Consider the following 24539-nt stretch of genomic DNA (forward strand, 5'->3'; position numbering starts at 1 on the left):
ACTGAATGAAATCCTAGCCCATCACTGGAAGCCTTGCCTAAGTACAACAGATGGTCAGTTCAGGCTCCATATCCTCCCAGAGTACGGTCCCTGGTCCCTGTCATTGATTACCACAATTTCCACTGTGCTAGGTTTCTACACTCCTCAACTTTCCTCCAATTCCACCTGACTCTCCCTGCACTCTCTCCCTCTATGCCTTCCCTACAAGCCAATCCCTCATGCTCCTGTCCCCACCACCTCCCAGTACACCCAAAATCTATTCAATTTTCCCTTCCCAGGAAGATGCTCGCCTACACTGCTACTCTCCTCTTTATCTAAGATCTCTGGATCTGAAGACTATCATTTACTTAATAGTTAATATCCATTTATAGGGGAATATATACCATTTTGTCTTTGTTGGTCTGGGTTAACTCACTCAGGATGATTTTTTTCTAGTTGGATCCATTTACCTCCCAATTTCATGATGTCATATTTAAACAGCTAAATAATACTCCATTGTGTAAATGTACCCTATCTTCCTTATCCATTCTTTAGTTGGGGGACATCTAGGCTGTTTCCTGATTCTGTTATGTATAAAGCCACAATGAACATAGGTGAGCATGTTTTCTTGTGTTAGGATGAAGCATCCTTTGGGAGTATGCCAAACTGTGGCATAGCTGGGTCTTGAGGTAGGCAGATTCCCGATATTCTGAGGAAGCACCATATTGATTTTGATAGTGGCCATACAAAATTGCTGTCTCGCCAGAAATGAATAATTGTTCCCACTGCTTCACATCCTTGCCAGCATGAGCTGTCAGTCAGTTCTGTGTCTGTTCTTAGCCATTCTGACTAATGTAACATAGAATCTTAAAGTGGGGACAGCCAGGTTCCCCTAAGGAAGAACCTTAATACAATATCTAAGAGTTTTACAGTTTGCCTTTCTGGAGAGATTCTGTAGAGGAACCAATGGCCTTTTACCAGGGTAACTCTACTGTGAGGGAAGGAAAGACTTCTTGGGTCTACTGGATGCTGATTTTCAATTGAGAATGATTCCAGGAGACGGCAAGAAATACTGTGGCCTCTAGTTAAAGTATGGGCTTAATGAAATAATTAATTAATGGAATTTCAATGTAATATGACTCATAGTATGTCCAGGTGTTTCCTGAACTCATCCCATGGTTACTTCCTCAGTACTAAAATGTATAATTGGGATAGATAAACACAGATTTTTCATACTTGGGTTTGAGAGAGTTAAACTTTAGTTCCTCAAGTGTCCATTTCCTCACAATATAGACATCCTCTACTGTCTTAGTGACTGTGCTACTGTTCTGAAGAGAAACCATGACCATGGCATCTGTAACAAAGAAAAGCATCCACTGGGCCTTGCAGAAGCTCGGTCAGGTTCATAATCATGATGTCAAGGACTATGGTGCCATGAAGGCACACATGACAACTTCAGTTATTGTTAAACACGATTTGGGTACATTTTATACATCATAGACTATTTCCCACATAGAATTGGCTTCGTATTTTTCTAAGAACACAAAGGAGGGTATACATGCAAAATGGGGTTCTTGAAGACTTTCCTTCAAGAACAACTCGTCGTGTTGTGTTGTGTTGTGCACACAGCCGTAGAACTAGTTATTTGGAGGGCTGAAATGTGAAGCTCAGTTGAGGCCTGGAGGTCGATCTGATATGGGAAACACCATTTGACTCTGTCTCCAAAACAAGAAAAGACAAAAATCCACAAAACATAATACAATGCTCAATTTAACATCCATAACAATATTTTGTATCTTTTAAGAATGGTAAAAATATTCTGAAGCCGAAACTGAAATTCAAATAATCTTTATTTGTGATATAATATTTACAACCATAGAGAAACAGTTCATATTACAATAAGCCTTGCTACAGAGGAATGGCTGCAAGTCACATGACATTTTAGATTTCATTTGAACAGTTCATTTCATTAATACAGATTTGTAAATGCTCTTGAGAATTTTCAATCTTTTGCTGTTGCTTTTTCATTAAAAACAAGGTAGCAAATGTGCTCAATTGTGAGATCCAGGCAATATCAATTTTGTCAAATTAAAAATTAAAAACCATGGGTACTTTGCAGGCTGAGGTTACGCCCAGAAATGGGAGACCAGCCTGGGTCACATGGCGAGCTCATGTCTCAAAAATAAAGCCAAGCAAAGCAAGGCAAATGCCAACATAACCTTCTATAATTGTTCTTTGTCTCTTTCATCATTGATTAGGGGTTTTCTGATGCTTAAATAAATGAACAAACAAACTAACTGATGTTCAATCATACATGAGAATTCACACTGTTGGAGAGAGAAATGTCACTAATTAAAAACCCAGGAGTTAAAATCTTGATACAGCAAAAGAGCTGCTTGTCATAGGCCTGCTTAGATTTCATTTAAACTTAAATTTGATGTAAGGAACTGTTTTTAGAGAACATTAGAATTCTATTGCAGCAAACAAGTTGAAGTGTTTGTTCTTCAAGGACTCCTCAGAATAGTATGGATAGAAGAGACTTTCGAATGTTTGCAATCTCGAGCTGCTGCTGTCTCATAGGAGAAAAGAAACATGGTGAATTGTTACTGTTGTGCAAATTTTACTAAATAAAACACTTTAATGTTTCTGCTCAATTATGTCATTTCTAGTTCAAAATATAACTTACAGTTTCTATCATTTGTTTCTTTTGATACTCAGCAATTTCCTTTTTCAATTCAAGGCATGAAGCACTTTTATCCTTTATGTTCGTCAAAAGCTAAAACACGAAAGACTGGTTCACTTATAATTCCTTTTAGTTTCTAAATTGCAAAATTCATTTTCACAAGTGAGAAAGTATTAGTATTCAAATAATTCTCATTATTTATTCCAATTTTTAAAAACATTACAAATAATAAAAGAATTAAAGATAATGAATTGAAATATAGCAGACACATGTACAATGTCATTAAAGGGATGAAATTAGCATATTTCCCCAAAACAAAGGATCAATTAAATTTTGAAGTCTAAATGGAGCAAAATCATGCAGAGTTTCACATGATTTCTTGGTACTCTTGAAAGTCAGGAAGGATAGAAATCTAGAGATAAGCCTGAGGAACACAGGGAATCTCTGGCTCAAAGAAGAGACAAAAAAAGATATGTGAATAAAAACTACAATATCCCATCAGCAAGATAATTTTATAAATTTCTAGAAAGTTTCAATCATCTGGGCAGAATGGTTATGTAACATGGATTTAATAAAGGAAAAATAATCTGTACTGTGAAATCTGTTTAACTTATGTAAATTAAAATTACATTGCTAAACTATATGTAGTGGTGCATAATTTAATTCATAGCACTTGGAAGGCCAAGGCACACGAATCTCTTGAGTTCAAGGCTGGATTGTGAGCTCAAGGCCTTCTTAGTTTATATAGTGAGGCCTGTCTCAAAAAAACCTCACATTTAGCAATTCATTGGTTTTTACCTTTAAAAAAATCACACATGTGCACTATTTTTAAAAGGCAGGGTTATACTATAGTACTTTAGTTAAGGCTGTATAATACTATCACTATACACCTGTACCATCCCATGTGGTTAGAAGAAATAAGTTTTAGACCATTAACATGCATTAATAAAATACGGACCCACTTGCTACTACCCCAAAGAGTACTACACTTAGTGCTGTGAAGAAACATCTTCTTCTTCATCATCTTCACCATCATCATCATCATAAACGACATTTCCATCACCACCATCATCAACAACAACATCATCATCACCATCATGATCATCAACAACAACATGATCATCATAACCATCAGCATCATCAACAAGAACAACATCATCATCACCATCATCATCATCAACAACGAAAACATCATCATCAAAAACAACAACATTAACTCCATCATCATCAACAACAGCAAAATCATCATCACCATCATCATCATCAACATCAACAAATCATCATCACCATCATCATCAACAATAAGAACAACATCATCATCACCATCATCATCATCAAGAACAACAACATCATCATCACCATCATCGAAGACATATGCTTTGTTTCTCTCCAGTAAGGAAAAGCACAAACAACAATGTTAATAAACTAAAATATAGACAGAAATGCTTCTTTCTGTATATACAAAGTACACATTGGTAAATGACTTGGGTGTAGTTTGCATATCAATAAGAAATCAATAGATGAGTGGAGATAATGGGTACATGTAGTAAATGAAACTTTAAGAAAGACTCAGTCACAGGGAATCTCTAAAGCCTAAGGCTACAAAATGAGAAATTACTGATAATTTGCTGGAAACAGAGATGTTAGAGAAAGACAGCATGGCAGACATAGGAAGGTTGGACTGACAGCACGAGATCAGTTAACACGTGTTCACAGTTCAAAGATGATGATGGTTAACAGGAGAAAAATGGACTCAGGTTAAGAGCCTTAGTGAGATAAATTTAGTGCTATACTGAGCCACTGCACGAAGAAACAAATGTGCTGTAGCTTGATTTGAGAACCTAAAAGACAAGGAAGAATTAAACATCACACCAATGTTCTTAATGGGAAATGGAACATTTCATAAGAATGTTTAGAAGAAAGGTTGACTGGTGTTTTATCAAACTCTGATACCAATTAAAATCCTGTTCAAAGGGAACATTAGAGCAGCCTGACAAGGCCTCTGCCTGCAAACACTGACAAATAACTTTTGTTTTCAGAAAAGGTATTTTAAATTGAAAACCCTTTAAATTCCTTATTAAACTATTTAATATGTAGACCCACATTTATGCTTGACTCTCCCTCTAAAAACATCCTCAACTGTCCAGTCTTTCGTGGCTTGACTTAAGTGTTGATCAGCTATCAATAAGATGCAGGAAAAGTACATTTCTAGGTAATTTCCTAGTTTCCTACCTTGAATAATCATCGTAAAACAGAACCCTAAAGCTACATGCAATATTTTCCTCAAACAATTCAAACAGACAAGCAGTTAAGATTTTAGATTAATAAAGTTTCACCAGCTTGCAAAAAAACATTGCAGGCTTCTTTTCTGAGGTGTTATGCTCCCTCGTGGGTAAGTACCTGTGTGTACTGTATAACCATCTGCATGATTAGTGTCATTCTCTGGTTCTGTTTAATTTTCTGCTGTATTAGTACCATTTGTTGTTGTTTGAAGATACTCTGCAGATATAAAAGAAAGCTTAAGTAACAAGAGTTTGGTAAAGGATTTTAGCTGTTCTTTAAGGATTCATAAATTATATACAGGGAAACACTAATTCTCTAAGCTAGGCTCGATCCTTAAAGAAAAATAATAATTCTATAGCAAAGTCAAAAGGAAGCATTTTAAAAGGAATACTTTTAACATTTTACTTTGACAGATATTTAAGTTTAAATAATTTAAAAATCGTTAATATGCAGTATAATGATCCACTAGTCACTAAATAGGAATTAGTAAACATTTAAGACAGAGTCAGCCTATGTTGCACATGCTGGCTGGAACTTGTCCCTATTCTTCCTCGGCCCCCCAAACATCAGACATTAACAGCATGCACATCCCAGTAAAAACAAGTGGGAAAGATCTATATTCAAGTAATAGCTTATTCTTTGATACCTCAATGTCTACATAAAATTGGTTTTTATACTCACTTGGACGTGGCTAAGTACCTTGGCTGGAAAACTGAAATCCAGCTAGTGTACCTAGGTAACATTTTCACCTGCTGATGGTCGTATTTCACTAAGTATACAGAAACAATACAAAGGAAACATAGAGTCTCTCCTTACCACCCTTTATCTGACTCTGCTCTCATTTCTCAGGGTCAGCATACCTGCTCTTTACCAAGTTCTTGTCACATGCCCATCGATGTCCCAACAATTCAGCTTTTATATCCTCTACTCTCTATTTTTGATTTGACTCTCCAGCCAGGCTAGTTGACACCAGGCTGCCATAACAGCTTCTGGCACTATGAGGCATGAGGATCACAGGGACAAGGCAATGCCTGAGGTATAGGTCAGCCTGGCAAAGTTAATGAACCCTGTCTCAAAAGCAAGAACTGTCTGAGGCTATAGCGTAGGGTTAAGAGATATTTCCTAGCTTGGATGAAACCCTGGGCTCTCATTTCGGGCCTCCAGAACAAAACGGGTGTGGTTCTGAGGGGTAAGAACAAAGTCAACAACTGAAGTATAGCTTGGTTTACTTCCACAGACCTATTATAACGTGAGCATCCTGATTCTACTGGAGTTTTTGTTATAAGAGATTATTTAGAAAGCTGAGAGTGATACCAACAATTAGGTTTTCTTGCTGTTTTTCAAATCTCTGCTTATCCAAATCCCATTGTTTAAACAGATCCATAAATTGCTGGTAATACATATTGTTAAGCTTTAGCCTGTAAAAAAGATAAGAATACATGCTTATATCTTATATCACTATGAAATATCAAAACAAAATTGAACTGTCATATTTATACTCTGAAAAAGAAATTAGTCATAACACTTCAAATATTCTGATGGGACCCCAAGAAATAAAATTGGGATTTTTTTTTTTTTTCGGAGCTGGGGACAGAACCCTGGGCCTTGCGCTTGCTAGGCAAGTGCTCTACCACTGAGCTAAATCTGCAACCCCAAAATTGGGATTTTTAAAGGTATTATTATACTTTTTCCAAAGCCCAGGACCCAATCTTTCACTTTGTACTTGATAGGCAACCACTTTACTACTGAGCTAAATCTCAGACACACGCCCACACACACACGCACACACACACATTTTTTATGAAAGTCAATTTCATTTCCACCAATTTTTTATTTTTTCTGCTGGTTCTAATAAGGAAGTAAGTTGTTTTTTCTGAGTCAGAATATTTCACTAAGCCCTCTGTCACAGCTAACTTTTAATACAAAGACTAATTGAGTTAGCTCAAATATACAAATGACTTAAGATATGCAATTAACTCTCCTCTACATTGTCTATACAGTTAACTAAAAGACATTTAATAGTGTACATGGCACCTACCACTTCCCTAATTAATATATTTCCAGAGTAAACATGAATTACTTTAAAAATAATAAGGAAGAAAATATAATCTTCACTGACTTCCAAGAAACACATGTCAGTTCTATGACAGCCTGGAATTATAACATTACTTGCTTACAGAATCAAGGTCAACATTTTCGCTGGAGATTCCAATACACAGGTAATAATATTTCCTAAGTCATTTGCACCAATATACAGTGAGAAATGATATAAACATGGCCCTAAAATTACCACCAAACTTACAATTGCTTTTGTTTGGTTTTCCAAACTTGTTTCATTTTATAGCTACTCTCCTTGGAAATCATTTGAGAGTACATTTGGATTCTTCTTCTTTTCTCAAGAAGAGAATTGTTCACATTCTCTGTATTGAAAATAAAGGGTAATATTAAAAGTATTCTATTGTTCCTAAACTTTCAAGCATAGACTGATATGGTTTATTAAAATATTGATGATACTCAAATATTAAATTGAGATATAGCATCAACATGCTACACAAAAAGTATCATATGTTTGATAGGTGGTGGTGGTGCACACCTTTATTTTATCGCAGCACTTGGAAAGCAGAAGTTAGTGGATCTCTGAGAGTTTCAGTCCATCCTAGTCTACAGAGTGAGTTCCAGCGCAGCCAGGGCTGAACAGAGAAACCCTGTCTTGAAAACCCAAACAACACACAAAGTTTCATATTTTAGAGTACTTAGAAATTTGCATTTGCAGACTAGGGATGCACAACCAGTGAGGTCAATGCAAATAAAACACACAAATCTCTGAAACCTGAAATATTTTTTGACCCATGTATTTTGCAGAAGAAATATCCATCTTCATCTCAGATCTGATTTTCCTAGTTGAGGATATTTCTAAAATCGAGACATTATACTAAACAACCCAGGAAATAAAACAAGAGGGTTGAGGTTATACGTTAAGTTATTCCCAAACACTTTGCTAAAAGGGAAATACTGTTATTCAAAAAATATTGTCCAGGTGAAATGATATAGTACACTACTGTACTGTGGTTGGCAGTCATGCTTTAACTAGAGAAATGATCTTCAAAGTCCAGTCTTAGAACTTGAGCTATAAAATACATGGAAATTCTTTTAAAAACAATCCCAGTCATCTTTAAATCTAACAGTAAGATAAGTGTATAAAGTAGGCTAAATAATCAAATATATATATATATATATATATATATATGAAAATAGGGGCTTTGGTCTGGGGAGATGCCTTAGTTGTTAAACTGCTTGTTGTGCAAAGCAGGAGAACGTGGGTTTGAACTTGTACCACACACATAAAAGCCAGGTGTGATGCTTCGTGTCCTGAAACACAGCACTTACGGGTAGAGATAGGCAGATCCCTGGGACTCTTGGCCATTCCGTCTCACTGAAATGATAGCTCAAGATACAGAAAAATACTGTCTCAAAAATAATAATTTGGAGGCTCTAGACAGTTGGCTCAGTTTTTAAGAACATTGGCAGCTCGAGCAGGGAACCTGGGTTCAGTTTTCAGCAACCACATGGTGCCTCATAACCACAGCAAAGGGGATCTAATGCCATCTTTAGGCCTTTGAGGGTACCAGGTAAGCACATATACCACATATACATGCAAACCATACATGCCACCCCCCACATACAATTGACAAATACATTCTAATTTCAAACTCTGACTGACATGTGCTCCAACATAATTGCCCATACATGTGCACACCTGCAAAACACACACACACACACACACACACACACACACACACACACTCACACACACACATGAAAAAGTAGCCCATGTAAGCAGCATGGATATAATTAAGAAAGAGTTGATAGCAATTTCAAAGAATGTTTCAGAAGGAATTCCATTTAATAGAGCAGTGCATAAAAATCCAGTACATCAAATAATGTTTATTAAACATGCATTCTACCATAAATAGGGACCGTTCAGTAACTAGAACAAATTTGGCTATTAACTACAATTATATACTTTCAGAACCCATAACCACAAATTCATGAAATAGTGTAGAAAACAAATTCTTTGTCATCACAAATAGAAAAATATGTCTCAGGGTTGGGGGTTTAGCTCAATGGTAGAGCGCTTGCCTAGCAAGCCCAAGGCCCTGGATTTGGTCCTCAGCTCCAAAAAAAAATGTCTTTGGGAAAAGTTCATGATATCAATAATTCCTACAAAAGAATCAATTGTTCTTAACTCCTTTTAAAAGAACACTGCTTCCCAAACTGGTTGTGGTGGCTCCTACCTGTAATTCTAGCAACCAGGAAGCTGACAGAGGAGATCTGTAGACTAGGCCTAGACTTGGCATCATAACAACTTCCAGAGCAGTTTGAACTCACAATTGACAGTAAGACCCCGCCTCAAAGCCAAGCAAGCAATATACAAAATAACAAAGACAAAACAAAAGAAACGATTAGAATGAGTTCACTCAATTGATAAACATAGTATTTAAACTTCTGTCCACAGAGATAAGAAGAGAAGGTCAGAGCTCAAGAAATAGAAGGTCATGGATGATCTACAATTATAGATGGTTGTGAGTCACCATGGGAATGCTGGGAACCAAGCAGAAAAAGATTCCTCAAGAGCCTCACATAATAAATGTTGGGAATGAAAGCTGAGGCACAGAAAGGCACAGAGACACTTCTGTGTACTATCCCTTAGTTTGTGAATAGAACGAAATGCAACACTGTCCCATTTGTTTTGTTTCTAAATTTCTAGTTGCCTCCAGGGTCCAAAAACAATCTTTTCACTTTTGTTTAAAGGATGGAAACGTTCACCTGTGAAATATTGTTTTAGAATCACAAAATTTCTGTAAAATTCTGTCCTAAGAAGGGACTAATTGTCAGTTAACATAGAATAAACATTGGCATTACTTTTACAAAAATTGGTATATGATTTTAAACACGTTTCTAAAGATAAAAATATCTCCAAAAATCATACCTCCAAATTTATGCAACATGCTGTGTATTTCATCCCTGTGAAGAAGGACAACAAAAAAATTAAAGCTGGAAATACAGATAACCGGTAGTGCATTTGACCACCACACACAGAACTTTACAAAGAACGTCCTTGTAATTGTTTATAATAAAGATATAATGTTTGGTTTGCAATAAAGTTCATAGTCATATAAAACACACGTTGGACAAACAACGTGAACTTGTATTATTTACATTTAACAATTCACACATGTATACCCCACACTGCTTTCTTCATAAACTCAAATCTAACTGAGACCCTTCTTCTGCCCAGCTGGTCCCACTCTCATTTTTATGGTTCTCCCCTGTCCTTTGGGCGTGTACATGTGAAGATGTCATGCTGGTGATCATATTGTCCCAGTCTCGTTGTGTCTGTGATCCCAAGGTCTCAAGGAAAACACGCTGGGCTTGAACTGGATACATAGCTGAGGATGACCTTGAATTCCTGATCTTCCTGCATCTACCTCTCCAGTGCAAGGATCAGACACTACTTTTGATGTACTCTATTGAACTGGCAAAAATTATTGGAAAATATTACCCCATATCTTCATCTGCTTCTATAGGAGGTGACTTATTCTCATCTTTGTCAAATGCTGGGTTCTTTTCTGTATTGACAAGGAGAAATGTAAACACAGTTGAAATTATGTTATATTAGTAATAGTTAATAAAATTCCTATAGATTTGCATTTCCCTGGAAGAATACCCCAGGTCAGTTTCTAGAGCAGCCTCAGAACTGAAATAATTCCTTTACAGGTTTTATAAAATAAATTCGCGATTCGCCAATATTTTATAGTAACAACATTTAAGTGTTCCTGGGGTAAAATCATAGCAAGTTATTATTTCACAACATACTGTGACTGCAGTGCCAAGAGAAGTTGTAGGCATTGCTAAACTCTAGGGTAGGAACATATAGATGTCGATAAAATTAGAAATGAAGTATATGAAAACCCTTAGGAAAGTTTTATTACACTTCAAGTGACTAGGTAAAAATCTAAGGAACTACAGGACCCATCAATGCCCAACATTGCATATGCTGTACCTTCAGAAAGAGCCTTCTCCAAAACATTTGTATCATCTTCTTCATCATCAAAGTCAAAAAGTATTAAGCGCTCCTCCATTGGTACTGTCATGACTTCCCTAAGATTCCTTCTTCTACTAGTAAGCACTCAGAGGTTTTCTTAGTTAAAAAAAAAGGGGTGGGGGGAAGAAAAATTTGAAATTATCTGAGTCCAAAGGAATCACTTAAGTAGATAAATTTAAATTGTCAGAAATCAAATAAATCTCTTAGTTTCATGAAAGATCATGCCTTGTCTTTTTTAAGATTTATCTATTTTTAAAGGGGTTGCTTGTCCCCTACTCTCCCTCTTTTGTTCCTTTTTTAAAAATAGATTTACTGAGACAGGCAGACAAGCCTGGGAAACCAGAAGAGACTGCTCCCTGCACACACATCTCGGACGCCAGAGGAAAAAGCCAAAGACCATCTGGAACCCTGGTGCACTGAAGCTCCCGGAAGGGGCGGAACAGGTCTTCCTTGTTACTGACGCTGCAGAGAGCCCGTGGGCAGCACCCCACGAGCGAACCTGAGCCTCGGGACCACAGGTAAGACCAAATTTTCTGCTGCAAGAAAGCTCCCTGGTGAGCTTGGGACACACAGAAGCAGAATTTCTCTAGGACCGGGCGCGTTCTGTGTTTACCGGAAGTCCCACACCCGCGGATCCCGGCCCGCAGCAGCTCTCTGCTCCCAGACCCCGTGGGAAAGAGACCTCACTGCCTGGTCAGGTGGGCACTCCTGAGGCTGCAGAGCGGAGGAGACCACCAACACTGCCCACCCCTGCCCACATCCCTGGCCCAAGAGGAAACTGAATAAGGCCTCTGGGCTCCCGTGGGGGAGGGCCCAGGAGCGGCAGGACCCCTGCCTGAGACACCGCCGGAACCTGAAAGAAACAGACCGGATAAACAGTTCTCTGCACCCAAATCCCGTGGGAGGGAGAGCTAAACCTTCAGAGAGGCAGACAAGCCTGGGAAACCAGAAGAGACTGCTCCCTGCACACACATCTCGGACGCCAGAGGAAAAAGCCAAAGACCATCTGGAACCCTGGTGCACTGAAGCTCCCGGAAGGGGCGGAACAGGTCTTCCTTGTTGCTGCCGCTGCAGAGAGCCCGTGGGCAGCACCCCACGAGCGAACTTGAGCCTCAGGACCACAGGTAAGACCAAATTTTCTGCAAGAAAGCTGCCTGGTGAACTCAAGACACAGGCCCACAGGAACAGCTGAAGACCTGTAGAGAGGAAAAACTACACACCCGAAAGCAGAACACTCTGTCCCCATAACTGACTGAAAGAGAGGAAAACAGGTCTACAGCACTCCTGACACACAGGCTTATAGGACAGTCTAGCCACTGTCAGAAATAGCAGAACAAAGTAACACTAGAGATAATCTGATGGCGAGAGGCAAGCGCAGGAACCCAAGCAACAGAAACCAAGACTACATGGCACCATCGGAGCCCAATTCTCCCATCAAAACAAACATGGAATATCCAAACACACCAGAAAAGCAAGATCTATTTTCAAAATCATATTTGATCATGATGCTGGAGGACTTCAAGAAAGACATGAAGAACTCCCTTAGAGAACAAGTAGAAGCCTACAGAGAGGAATCGCAAAAATGCCTGAAAGAATCGCAAAAATCCCTGAAAGAATTCCAGGAAAACATAAATAAACAAGTAGAAGCCCATAGAGAGGAGACACAAAAATCCCTGAAAGAATTCCAGGAAAACATAAATAAACAAGTAGAAGCCCATAGAGAGGAGACACAAAAATCCCTGAAAGAATTCCAGGAAAACACAATCAAACAGTTGAAGGAATTAAAAATGGAAATAGAAGCAATCAAGAAAGAACACATGGAAACAACCCTGGATATAGAAAACCAAAAGAAGAGACAAGGAGCTGTAGATACAAGCTTCACCAACAGAATACAAGAGATGGAAGAGAGAATCTCAGGAGCAGAAGATTCCATAGAAATCATTGACTCAACTGTCAAAGATAATGTAAAGCGGAAAAAGCTACTGGTCCAAAACATACAGGAAATCCAGGACTCAATGAGAAGATCAAACCTAAGGATAATAGGTATAGAAGAGAGTGAAGACTCCCAGCTCAAAGGACCAGTAAATATCTTCAACAAAATCATAGAAGAAAACTTCCCTAACCTAAAAAAAGAGATACCCATAGACATACAAGAAGCCTACAGAACTCCAAATAGATTGGACCAGAAAAGAAACACCTCCCGTCACATAATAGTCAAAACACCAAACGCACAAAATAAAGAAAGAATATAAAAAGCAGTAAGGGAGAAAGGTCAAGTAACATATAAAGGGAGGCCTATCAGAATCACACCAGACTTCTCGCCAGAAACTATGAAGGCCAGAAGATCCTGGACTGATGTCATACAGACCCTAAAAGAACACAAATGCCAGCCCAGGTTACTGTATCCAGCAAAACTCTCAATTAACATTGATGGAGAAACCAAGATATTCCATGACAAAACCAAATTTACACAATATCTTTCTACAAATCCAGCACTACAAAGGATAATAAATGGTAAAGCCCAACATAAGGAGGCAAGCTATACCCTAGAAGAAGCAAGAAACTAATCGTCTTGGCAACAAAAGAAAGAGAATGAAAGCACACAAACATAACCTCACATCCAAATATGAATATAAAGGGAAGCAATAATCACTATTCCTTAATATCTCTCAATATCAATGGCCTCAACTCCCCAATAAAAAGACATAGATTAACAAACTGGATACGCAACGAGGACCCTGCATTCTGCTGCCTACAGGAAACACACCTCAGAGACAAAGACAGACACTTCCTCAGAGTGAAAGGCTGGAAAACAATTTTCCAAGCAAATGGTCAGAAGAAGCAAGCTGGAGTAGCCATTCTAATATCAAATAAAATCAATTTCCAACTAAAAGTCATCAAAAAAGATAAGGAAGGACACTTCATATTCATCAAAGGAAAAATCCACCAAGATGAACTCTCAATCCCAAATATCTATGCCCCAAATACAAGGGCAACTACATACGTAAAAGAAACCTTACTAAAGCTCAAAACACACATTGCACCTCACACAATAATAGTGGGAGATTTCAACACACCACTCTCATCAATGGACAGATCATGGAAACAGAAATTAAACAGTGATGTCGACAGACTAAGAGAAGTCATGAGCCAAATGGACTTAACGGATAGTTATAGAACATTCTATCCTAAAGCAAAAGGATATACCTTCTTCTCAGCTCCTCATGGTACTTTCTCCAAAATTGACCATATAATTGGTCAAAAAACGGGCCTCAACAGGTACAGAAAGATAAAAATAATCCCATGCGTGCTATCGGACCACCACGGCCTAAAACTGGTCTTCAATAACAATAAGGGAAGAATGCCCACATATACGTGGAAATTGAACAATGCTCTACTCAATGATAACCTGGTCAAGGAAGAAATAAAGAAAGAAATTAAAAACTTTTTAGAATTTAATGAAAATGAAGATACAACATACCCAAACTTATGGGACACAATGAAAGCTGTGCTAAGAGGAAAACTCATAGCGCTGAGTGCCTGCAGAAAGAAACAGGAAAGAGCATATGTCAGCAGCTTGACAGCACACCTAAAAGCTCTAGAACAAAAGAAGCAAATACACCCAGGAGGAGTAGAAGGCAGGAAATAATCAAACTCAGAGCTGAAATCAACCAAGTAGAAACAAAAAGAACCATAGAAAGAATCAACAGAACCAAAAGTTGGTTCTTTGAGAAAATCAACAAGATAGATAAACCCTTAGCCAGACTAACGAGAGGACACAGAGAGTGCGTCCAAAATAACAAAATCAGAAATGAAAAGGGAGACATAACTACAGATTCAGAGGAAATTCAAAAAATCATCAGATCTTACTATAAAAACCTATACTCAACAAAATTTGAAAATCTTCAGGAAATGGACAATTTCGTAGACAGATACCAGGTATCGAAGTTAAATCAGGAACAGATAAACCAGTTAAACAACCCCATAACTCCTAAGGAAATAGAAGCAGTCATTAAAGGTCTCCCAACTAAAAAGAGCCCAGGTCCTGACGGGTTTAGTGCAGAATTCTATCAAACCTTCATAGAAGACCTCATACCAATATTATCCAAACTATTCCACAAAATGGAAACAGATGGAGCACTACCGAATTCCTTCTACGAAGCTACAATTACTCTTATACCTAAACCACACAAAGACACAACAAAGAAAGAGAACTTCAGACCAATTTCCCTTTTGAATATCGACGCAAAAATACTCAATAAAATTCTGGCAAACCGAATTCAAGAGCACATCAAAACAATCATCCACCATGATCAAGTAGGCTTTATCCCAGGCATGCAGGGATGGTTTAATATACGGAAAACCATCAACGTGATCCATTATATAAACAAACTGAAAGAACAGAACCACATGATCATTTCATTAGACGCTGAGAAAGCATTTGACAAAATTCAACACCCCTTCATGATAAAAGTCCTGGAAAGAATAGGAATTCAAGGCCCATACCTAAACATAGTAAAAGCCATATACAGCAAACCAGTTGCTAACATTAAACTAAATGGAGAGAAACTTGAAGCAATCCCACTAAAATCAGGGACTAGACAAGGCTGCCTACTGTCTCCCTACTTATTCAATATAGTTCTTGAAGTTCTAGCCAGAGCAATCAGACAACAAAAGGAGGTCAAGGGGATACAGATCGGAAAAGAAGAAGTCAAAATATCACTATTTGCAGATGACATGATAGTATATTTAAGTGATCCCAAAAGTTCCACCAGAGAACTACTAAAGCTGATAAACAACTTCAGCAAAGTGGCTGGGTATAAAATTAACTCAAATAAATCAGTTGCCTTCCTCTATACAAAAGAGAAACAAGCCGAGAAAGAAATTGGGGAAACGACACCCTTCATAATAGACCCAAATAATATAAAGTACCTCGGTGTGACTTTAACCAAGCAAGTAAAAGATCTGTACAATAAGAACTTCAAGACACCGAGGAAAGAAATTGAAGAAGACCTCAGAAGATGGAAAGATCTCCCATGCTCATGGATTGGCAGGATTACTATAGTAAAAATGGCCATTTTACCAAAAGCAATCTACAGATTCAATGCAATCCCCATCAAAATACCAATCCAATTCTTCAAAGAGTTAGACAGAACAATTTGCAAATTCATCTGGAATAACAAAAAACCCAGGATAGCTAAAGCTATCCTCAACAATAAAAGGACTTCAGGGGGAATCACTATCCCTGAACTCAAGCAGTATTACAGAGCAATAGTGATAAAAACTGCATGGTATTGGTACAGAGACAGACAGATAGACCAATGGAATAGAATTGAAGACCCAGAAATGAACCCACACACCTATGGTCACTTGATTTTTGACAAAGGAGCCAAAACCATCCAATGGAAAAAAGATAGCATTTTCAGCAAATGGTGCTGGTTCAACTGGAGGTCAGCATGTAGAAGAATGCAGATCGATCCATGCTTATCACCCTGTACAAAGCTTAAGTCCAGGTGGATCAAGGACCTCCACATCAAACCAGACACACTCAAACTAATAGAAGAAAAACTAGGGAAGCATCTGGAACACATAGGCACTGGAAAAAATTTCCTGAACAAAACACCAATGGCTTATGCTCTAAGATCAAGAATCGACAAATGGGATCTCATAAAACTGCAAAGCTTCTGTAAGGCAAAGGACACTGTGGTTAGGACAAAACGGCAACCAACAGATTGGGAAAAGATCTTTACCAATCCTACAACAGATAGAGGCCTTATATCCAAAATATACAAAGAACTCAAGAAGTTAGACCGCAGGGAAACAAATAACCCTATTAAAAAATGGGGTTCAGAGCTAAACAAAGAATTCACAGCTGAGGAATGCCGAATGGCTGAGAAACACCTAAAGAAATGTTCAACACCTTTAGTCATAAGGGAAATGCAAATCAAAACAACCCTGAGATTTCACCTCACACCAGTGAGAATGGCTAAGATCAAAAACTCAGGTGACAGCAGATGCTGGCGAGGATGTGGAGAAAGAGGAACACTCCTCCATTGTTGGTGGGATTGCAGACTGGTACAACCATTCTGGAAATCAGTCTGGAGGTTCCTCAGAAAATTGGACATTGAACTGCCTGAGGATCCAGCTATACCTCTCTTGGGCATATACCCAAAAGATGCCTCAACATATAAAAGAGACACGTGCTCCAATATGTTCATCGCAGCCTTATTTATAATAGCCAGAAGCTGGAAAGAACCCAGATGCCCTTCAACAGAGGAATGGATACAGAAAATGTGGTACATCTACACAATGGAATATTACTCAGCTATCAAAAACAACGAGTTTATGAAATTCGTAGGAAAATGGTTGGAACTGGAAAATATCATCCTGAGTGAGCTAACCCAATCACAGAAAGACATACATTATATGCACTCATTGATAAGTGGCTATTAGCCCAAATGCTTGAATTACCCTAGATGCCTAGAACAAAGGAAACTCAAGACGGATGATCAAAATGTGAATGCTTCACTCCTTCTTTAAATGAGGAAAAAGAATACCCTTGGCAGGGAAGGGAGAGGCAAAGATTAAAACAGAGACTGAAGGAACACCCATTCAGAGCCTGTCCCACATTTGGCCCATACATATACAGCCACCCAATTGGACTAGATGGATGAAGCAAAGAAGTGCAGACCGACAGGAGCCGGATGTAGATCGCTCCTGAGAGACACAGCCAGAATACAGCAAATACAGAGGCGAATGCCAGCAGCAAACCACTGAACTGAGAATAGGTCCCCTGTTGAAGGAATCAGAGAACGAACTGGAAGAGCTTGAAGGGGCTCGAGACCCCAAAAGTACAACAATGCCAAGCAACCAGAGCTTCCAGGGACTAAGCCACTACCTAAAGACTATACATGGACTGACCCTGGACTCTGACCCCATAGGTAGCAATGAATATCCTAGTAAGAGCACCAGTGGAAGGGGAAGCCCTGGGTCCTGCTAAGACTGAACCCCCAGTGAACTAGTCTATGGGGGGAGGGCGGCAATGGGGGGAGGGTTGGGAGGGGAACACCCATAAGGAAGGGGAGGGGGGAGGGGGATGTTTGCCCGGAAACCGGGAAAGGGAATAACACTCGAAATGTATATAAGAAATACTCAAGTTAATAAAAAAAAAATAGATTTACTTATGTTGTATAAGTACACTGTTGCTGTCTTCAGACCCACCACAAGAGGGCATTAGATCCCATTACAAATGGATGTGAGCCAACATATGGCTGCTGGAAATTGAACTCAGGACCTGTGGAAGAGCAGTTAGTGCTCTTAACCTCTGAGCCATCTCTCCAGCCCCTTAAGATTATTTTTTAAGAATTTCTCTTTACCACAGAATTTTTTACACACATTCAATGATGGTGATGTATATATGCAATTCTTCTTACCATCTTCTCCATGTATCCCACTTAACATGTTCCTCTCCCTCCCAACATTGATTTTAAACTTCTTTAACTTACATCTTTAAAAAAAAAACTTCTTTTGAACCAAAGGTAATAATCTGTCATTTCTCAATTTAAAACATGCAAAATCAGGCCAGCCTATACTATGTGAGTCCTCCCACACCGCACCAAACCTCCACCCCACCCCAAAAAAGATGAGCAAAATGAGTTTGCACTAAACTCCTGGGACATCTGAATTTTGGTCCTATGTCCCACAGATTCTTTTAAACAAACAAAAAAAAATCAGCAATTCTGTATGTGCGTATGTCAGAATTAACTGAAAATCACAGTGCTATCCAAAAAGTTATCGAGCACTGTATTTGAACATTTATGTCAAAAAGACCCAATGCTCTGTCTACAACAAACACCCACCACCACCCACACTGAACAGCCTCATATTTCAGAACCTTAGGATATGGGAAACTGAGGATTTCAAACATCTTAAGATCATAAGTTCAAGGCCAGCCCAATCCAGGCCAGCCTGAGCAACAAAGGTAGATCCCATCCTACAAAACTAAAACTGACAGAAGAAGCAGTACGTGGTTCTGCAAATCATTAATCCCAATATGTGGGCGACTGAGACCAGAGGATAGGTGTTTAGAATCCATCCCAGATTATTTTTTTTTTTTGGTTCTTTTTTTTTCGGAGCTGGGGACCGAACCCAGGGCCTTGCGCTTCCTAGGCAAGCGCTCTACCACTGAGCTAAATCCCCAACCCCTCCCAGATTATTTTTTAATCTCCTGCAATGTCTCCTTTTTATTTTTTTATTCACTCTTGCTTTGCCACTCCCCTGTCTCCAACGTCGATACATTCCATACCAAAGAAATACACCAGAGAAGATAAGGAGTAGGGAGGAATCCCCAGGTTGTTTCTAACGGATTCTAACGGACACCACACAGGACAAGCACTAAGGACACAATGGCTCCTCACTCAGGGCTCCCTGATCCCCCAACTCCAAGTCCAGCCGCCGGCTCTCTGATCCCCTCCCCAGACACCAAGACTGTGTTCTCCAAGGGTTCCCAATCCTCTAAGGCCCTGGCCTGTTCAATCCTCTGCCACTGTACGGTCCTCCACCTCCATTTTACCCTCAGCGGCCATAGGAACCGCCAATTCCGAGGATTTTCCTCACATAGTGGCCATCTGCCCTTGAGATGCCCCCCCCCACATCACGCCTAGATCAACTGTCCAACACCCCTGAACAGAGCTGGTCCTTACTTACCGGCCAACTGAGGGGTGAACACCGTCACAGCTGCACCCTCCCGCACTCAGCTCCTCAACTGAAAAAAAAACAAAAAAACAAAAAAACAAAAAAAAACACTCCCAGGAAGCACAGGCCTGAGGTCTCTGAGGATCACTTGTGATTGGAGTAGGAGAAAAGCTGGTCTCACACAGCGACCATGCTGATTGGCTGAATATATCCTGCGCATGCGTACATGAGCATCAGGCACCGGCTCACTGAAGGGCGTACATGGAATACCTGGCACCGGCTCATTGAAGGGCAAACCTGTTAAGAGTCTTGAGGGAATTTTCAGGCAGTGGGTGTGAGCTACCGACTTTAGGACTAATGTTTTCTATTTCCTCAGTTTATAATCCCTTACAGACTTGAAATACTTGAATCAAATCTGTAACATATGAAACACTACGAACACCACTACTTTATTTCAACTGAAGAGACTCTTGAATGCATTTTCACTTTTATTTATGTATAAATTTAAAGGGGTGGACATCTTCTTCACGTACATGTACACAACACAGGAGTCTGTGCTGCCCTCTGCGATCAGAAGTGAGCATCCAGACCCCCTACAACCTATGGTACTGTCCTGTCTACACCTTCCTAGTACTGAGGATGATGACTATAGTATACTAGGTCCTGTACCCCCTCTGTCTCATTTTTGCCTCTCTGTGGTCTACAGAGCCTGGAAGAGAGCACTGATTCTCTGAAACTGTAGTTATTCACAAATTGTGAGCCATGATATAGGTGCTTTGAGCCGGGTCCTCTGCCATAGCAAAAGGTGCTTTTAACAGCAGTACCATTTTTCCCTTCAGTCTTGTGTGTTCATTTTGTATGCTAGGACATTTCTCAAAAATATTTTTGCTTTCGGTGTTTTCCCATGTGTACATTAGTTTTTCAAAAAGGGTCTAACTTTGAAAAAGAACAAAGTGTAATCTTGGGCCGTTTTGGTGGAAGGAAATGGAGGGGCGATTTATGTACTTATAGAATAATAGTATTAATAAGAAAAGAAATGTTTTACTGTGTTTATTTATGTATATTATTATTTAAATATACGAGTTCTCTGTGTACCTATATACCTGCATGACAGAAGGGGACATCAGATTACTTTATATATGGTTGTAAGCCATCAAATTGTTGCTAGGAATTGAACTCAGGACCTCTAAAAAAGCATCCAGTGCTGTTGACTACTGAGCCATCCCTCCAGTCCCAGAAATAATTTTAAATGATAGTTCTTTTCAACTTATCCATCTCCAGAAAGTAACTTAGATTTTATATGCTTGCTTTATAAACTGTAAGGAAAGATGACATTCTGATGATTTAGATATATCTTAACAAGAAAAAAAAATCCAAAAAGCCAAAAACGGATCTCCCTACTAAGTAAAAAATAATTTGAAGCCAAGTAGTGATGATACACATGCACACCTTTTATTCCAGCACTTGGAAGGCAGAGGTAGGCCGATTTCTGTTTGAGGTCAGCCTGGGCTACAAAGTAAGTTCCGGGACATCCCGAGCTACACAGAGAAACACAGTGTTGAAAAGAATGATAATTTTAAATTATGTGTATGTGTTCTCACATGTCCCTGTGTATATATGTGAATACACTTATGTTCATGTTCATGTGTGCCTCCCTCTGTCTCTGTCTCTCCTTTCTCTTTACCCTCATCCCTCCCCTCCTCTCTCTGTGTATGTGTGTGTTTCTATGTGTGCAGTTGCATGCATACCTGTTTAGCTGGATGTCATGTATATCCTCATCATGCTCCAACTTAAATCTTGAGACGGGGCTTCTATGAATCTACAGCTCACCAATTCCTCTAGCCTAGCTAGCCAGCAAGCTGTACCCACCTACCCTGCACGGGGCTGCACCCTGCAGTTTTTAAGTGGATTCTAGCCCCCTACCTTAAGTCCATATACTTGCAAGGAAAGTATTTTACCAAAGGAGCCATTTCTCTAGCCCCTGTGCGAGGTCTGTTCTGTTGCTGTAGCCACTGTTTGTTTATATATCTCTAATCATGCCTAAGATTAGGCTTATAAAATGAAATGCTTAATGCTGGTTTTGTTTATTTCCTCACAAATGCAAATTGTCTTTCTTGCTCACTTTACAATTTGGATTAATTGGACAAACTGGACAAAACAACATTTCATAGGTGAGGCATAATGCTGTTTTTTGCTTGTTTGTTTTGTAGGTTTTCTGTTTATTTGTTTTGTGTGCACCACCGAAGATGAAACTCTTAACTTTCACATGTTGCTCTACTACTGAGCTACATTTTCAGTCAATCTTTAGTTCTGAATGTTGGGTGAGAATTAATCTGCATGTGTTTTAAAGAAAGCTACAATTACTGTGAAATATAAACTTATTCCCCTATGCTATAGGGTCTATAGCGATCTGATGCTGTCTTCTGGCTTCTTCAGACACCAGGCACACATGTGATGGTCCTAAATACATCCAGGCAAAACACCCATACATGTAAGATATAATTTAAAGATTAAAACTCTAAAGGTTTGTTTTTTATTTTTGTTTTTATTCATTTTGACTTAATTTTGTGTCCATTATCAAGGCCCAATCACTTTTTTTAAAAATAGTAATTAAGGTTATATTTATTTGTTCACAGTTCTTTTTTTTTTATTAACTTGAGTGTTTCTTATTTACATTTCGAGTGTTATTCCCTTTCCTGGTTTCCGGGCCAACATCCCCCTAATCCCTCCCCCTCCCCTTCTTCATGGGTGTTCCCCTCCCCATCCTCCCCCCATTGCCACCCTCCCCTCAACAATCAAGTTCACTGGGGGTTCAGTCTTAGCAGGACCAAGGGCTTCCCCTTCCACTGGTGATCTTACTAGAATATTCATTGCTACCTATGAGGTCAGAGTCCAGGGTCAGTCCATGTATAGTCCTTAGGTAGTGGCTTAGTCCCTGGAAGCTCTGGTTGCTTGGCATTGTTGTTCATAAGGGGTCTCGAGCCCCTTCAAGCTCTTCGAGTTCTTTCTCTGATTCCTTCAACGGGGCTCCTGTTCTCAGTTCAGTGGTTTGCTGCTGGCATTCGCCTCTGTATTTGCTGTATTCTGGCTGTGTCTCTCAGGAGCTATCTACATCCGGCTCCTGTCAGCCTGCACTTCTTTGCTTCATCCATCTTGTCTAATTGGATGGCTGTATATGTATGGGCCACATGTGGGGCAGGCTCTGAATGGGTGTTCCTTCTGTGTCTGTTTTAATCTTTGCCTCTCTATTCCCTGCCAAGGGTATTCTTGTTCACCTTTTAAAGAAGGAGTGAAGCATTCACATTTTGATCATCTGTCTTGAGTTTCATTTGTTCTAGGCATCTAGGGTAATTCAAGCATTTGGGCTAATAGCCACTTATCAATGAGTGCATACCATGTGTGTTTTTCTGTGATTGGGTTACCTCACTCAGGATGATATTTTCCAGTTCCAACCATTTGCCTACGAATTTCATAAAGTCATTGTTTTTGATAGCTGAGTAATATTCCATTGTGTAGATGTACCACATTTTCTGTATCCATCCTCTGTTGAAGGGCATCTGGGTTCTTTCCAGCTTCTGGCTATTATAAATAAGGCTGCGATGAACATAGTGGAGCACGTGTCTTTTTTTTTTTTCAACGGGAAACATGATTTCGTTCTTGTGTATTTGGTGTTGACATTTCCTCAGCAAATTGATATATTATTTTGTTTCCTGTGTCGCGTTTAATGACATCATGTTTAATACATAGATCTGTCAGGGACTCCCTTAAGCCTCACACGCCTGTGGAATGAGGACCCACAGAAGAGGTGAAGAATGAAATTCAGTACAGTACATTCTTTGAGGGAATTAGTCAAGGCCTCCAAAGACTGACCTCTTAATTGACTTCTTTAATCTATTTAATTGTAGTAGCGTTTGTGACCTGTGACCTTTATCATAAGAATAAATTCTCTTGGCTGATAAATAGAGCTCAGGGTTAAAGTCTAGAGGAAACGTCTGAGGTAAGGATAGGGATGGATTCTGTTGGTGGAAGATACAGAGTACATGGGGCCTCTTTCATAGGGATGTGCTCCATTTACTGCAGGATCAGGACCTGAAGATGCTCAGGATATCGTGGGATTCAGGTGGAGGCTGGCTCCCAGTAGAATAGCAAAAAATCACCAGGTTGATGGACCTCTTCTCACTCTGGCATTTCAGGGGACCATGAATCATTCACTTCTTTCCGTTGAAGAAAATAGTCCTGCCTGGTGGACAGTCCCACATATGGACTGTTCTTGAAGACCTCCATCTCTTCAAAATAGGCAAGAGCCTTGGATTTCATGAGGAAGATGCTTGGTGGCATGCAAGGGAATACTTGAGTATTCTTTTTTTTTTTATTAACTTGAGTATTTCTTATATACATTTCGAGTGTTATTCCCTTTCCCGGTATCCGGGCAAACATCCCCCTCCCCCCTCCCCTTCCTTATGGGTGTTACCCTCCCAACCCTCCCCCCATTGCCGCCCTCCCCCCACGAGTCTAGTTCACTGGGGGTTCAGTCTTAGCAGGACCCAGGGCTTCCCCTTCCACTAGTGCTCTTACTAGGATATTCATTGCTACCAATGAGGTCAGAGTCCAGGGTCAGTCCATGTATAGTCTTTGGGTAGTGGCATAGTCCCTGGAAGCTCTGGTTGCTTGGCATTGTTGTACATATGGGGTCTCGAGCCCCTTCAAGCTCTTCCAGTTCTTTCTCTGATTCCTTCAACGGGGGTCCTATTCTCAGTTCAGTGGTTTGCTGCTGGCATTCGCCTCTGTATTTGC

At 39.5% G+C, this 24539-nt stretch overlaps 1 protein-coding gene across 1 annotated transcript; it reads right to left on the reverse strand.

The window, feature by feature from the left end:
* Positions 1 to 1811: 1811 nt before the first annotated feature.
* On the reverse strand, positions 1812 to 19847 carry LOC120099192 (uncharacterized). The gene is made up of 9 exons (XM_063280546.1): positions 19758 to 19847; positions 11010 to 11147; positions 10509 to 10575; positions 9936 to 9970; positions 7248 to 7365; positions 6264 to 6363; positions 5063 to 5161; positions 2666 to 2755; positions 1812 to 2548 (listed from the first exon to the last, which is right to left on the reverse strand). Exons 2-9 carry the CDS (start codon positions 11098 to 11100, stop codon positions 2495 to 2497), a joined length of 654 nt encoding a protein of 217 aa, XP_063136616.1. The 5' UTR covers positions 11101 to 11147; positions 19758 to 19847; the 3' UTR covers positions 1812 to 2494.
* Positions 19848 to 24539: the final 4692 nt, after the last annotated feature.

This window comes from Rattus norvegicus, chromosome X, assembly GCF_036323735.1.
Source record: "Rattus norvegicus strain BN/NHsdMcwi chromosome X, GRCr8, whole genome shotgun sequence".
In the NCBI taxonomy this organism is placed as follows: Eukaryota; Metazoa; Chordata; class Mammalia; order Rodentia; family Muridae; genus Rattus; species Rattus norvegicus.

What these genes read in the sequence shown, in the direction of transcription:
- LOC120099192 (XM_063280546.1), bottom strand. Translation starts at nt 11,100, where the DNA reads ATGACAGTACCAATGGAGGAGCGCTTAATACTTTTTGACTTTGATGAT. An exon ending in GAAGCAGATGAAGATATGGG is followed by an intron (nt 9,971 to 10,508) that starts GTAATATTTTCC and finishes CCTTCTTCACAG; the next exon opens with GGATGAAATACACAGCATGT. An exon ending in AGAAACAAATGATAGAAACT is followed by an intron (nt 2,549 to 2,665) that starts GTAAGTTATATT and finishes CCTATGAGACAG; the next exon opens with CAGCAGCTCGAGATTGCAAA.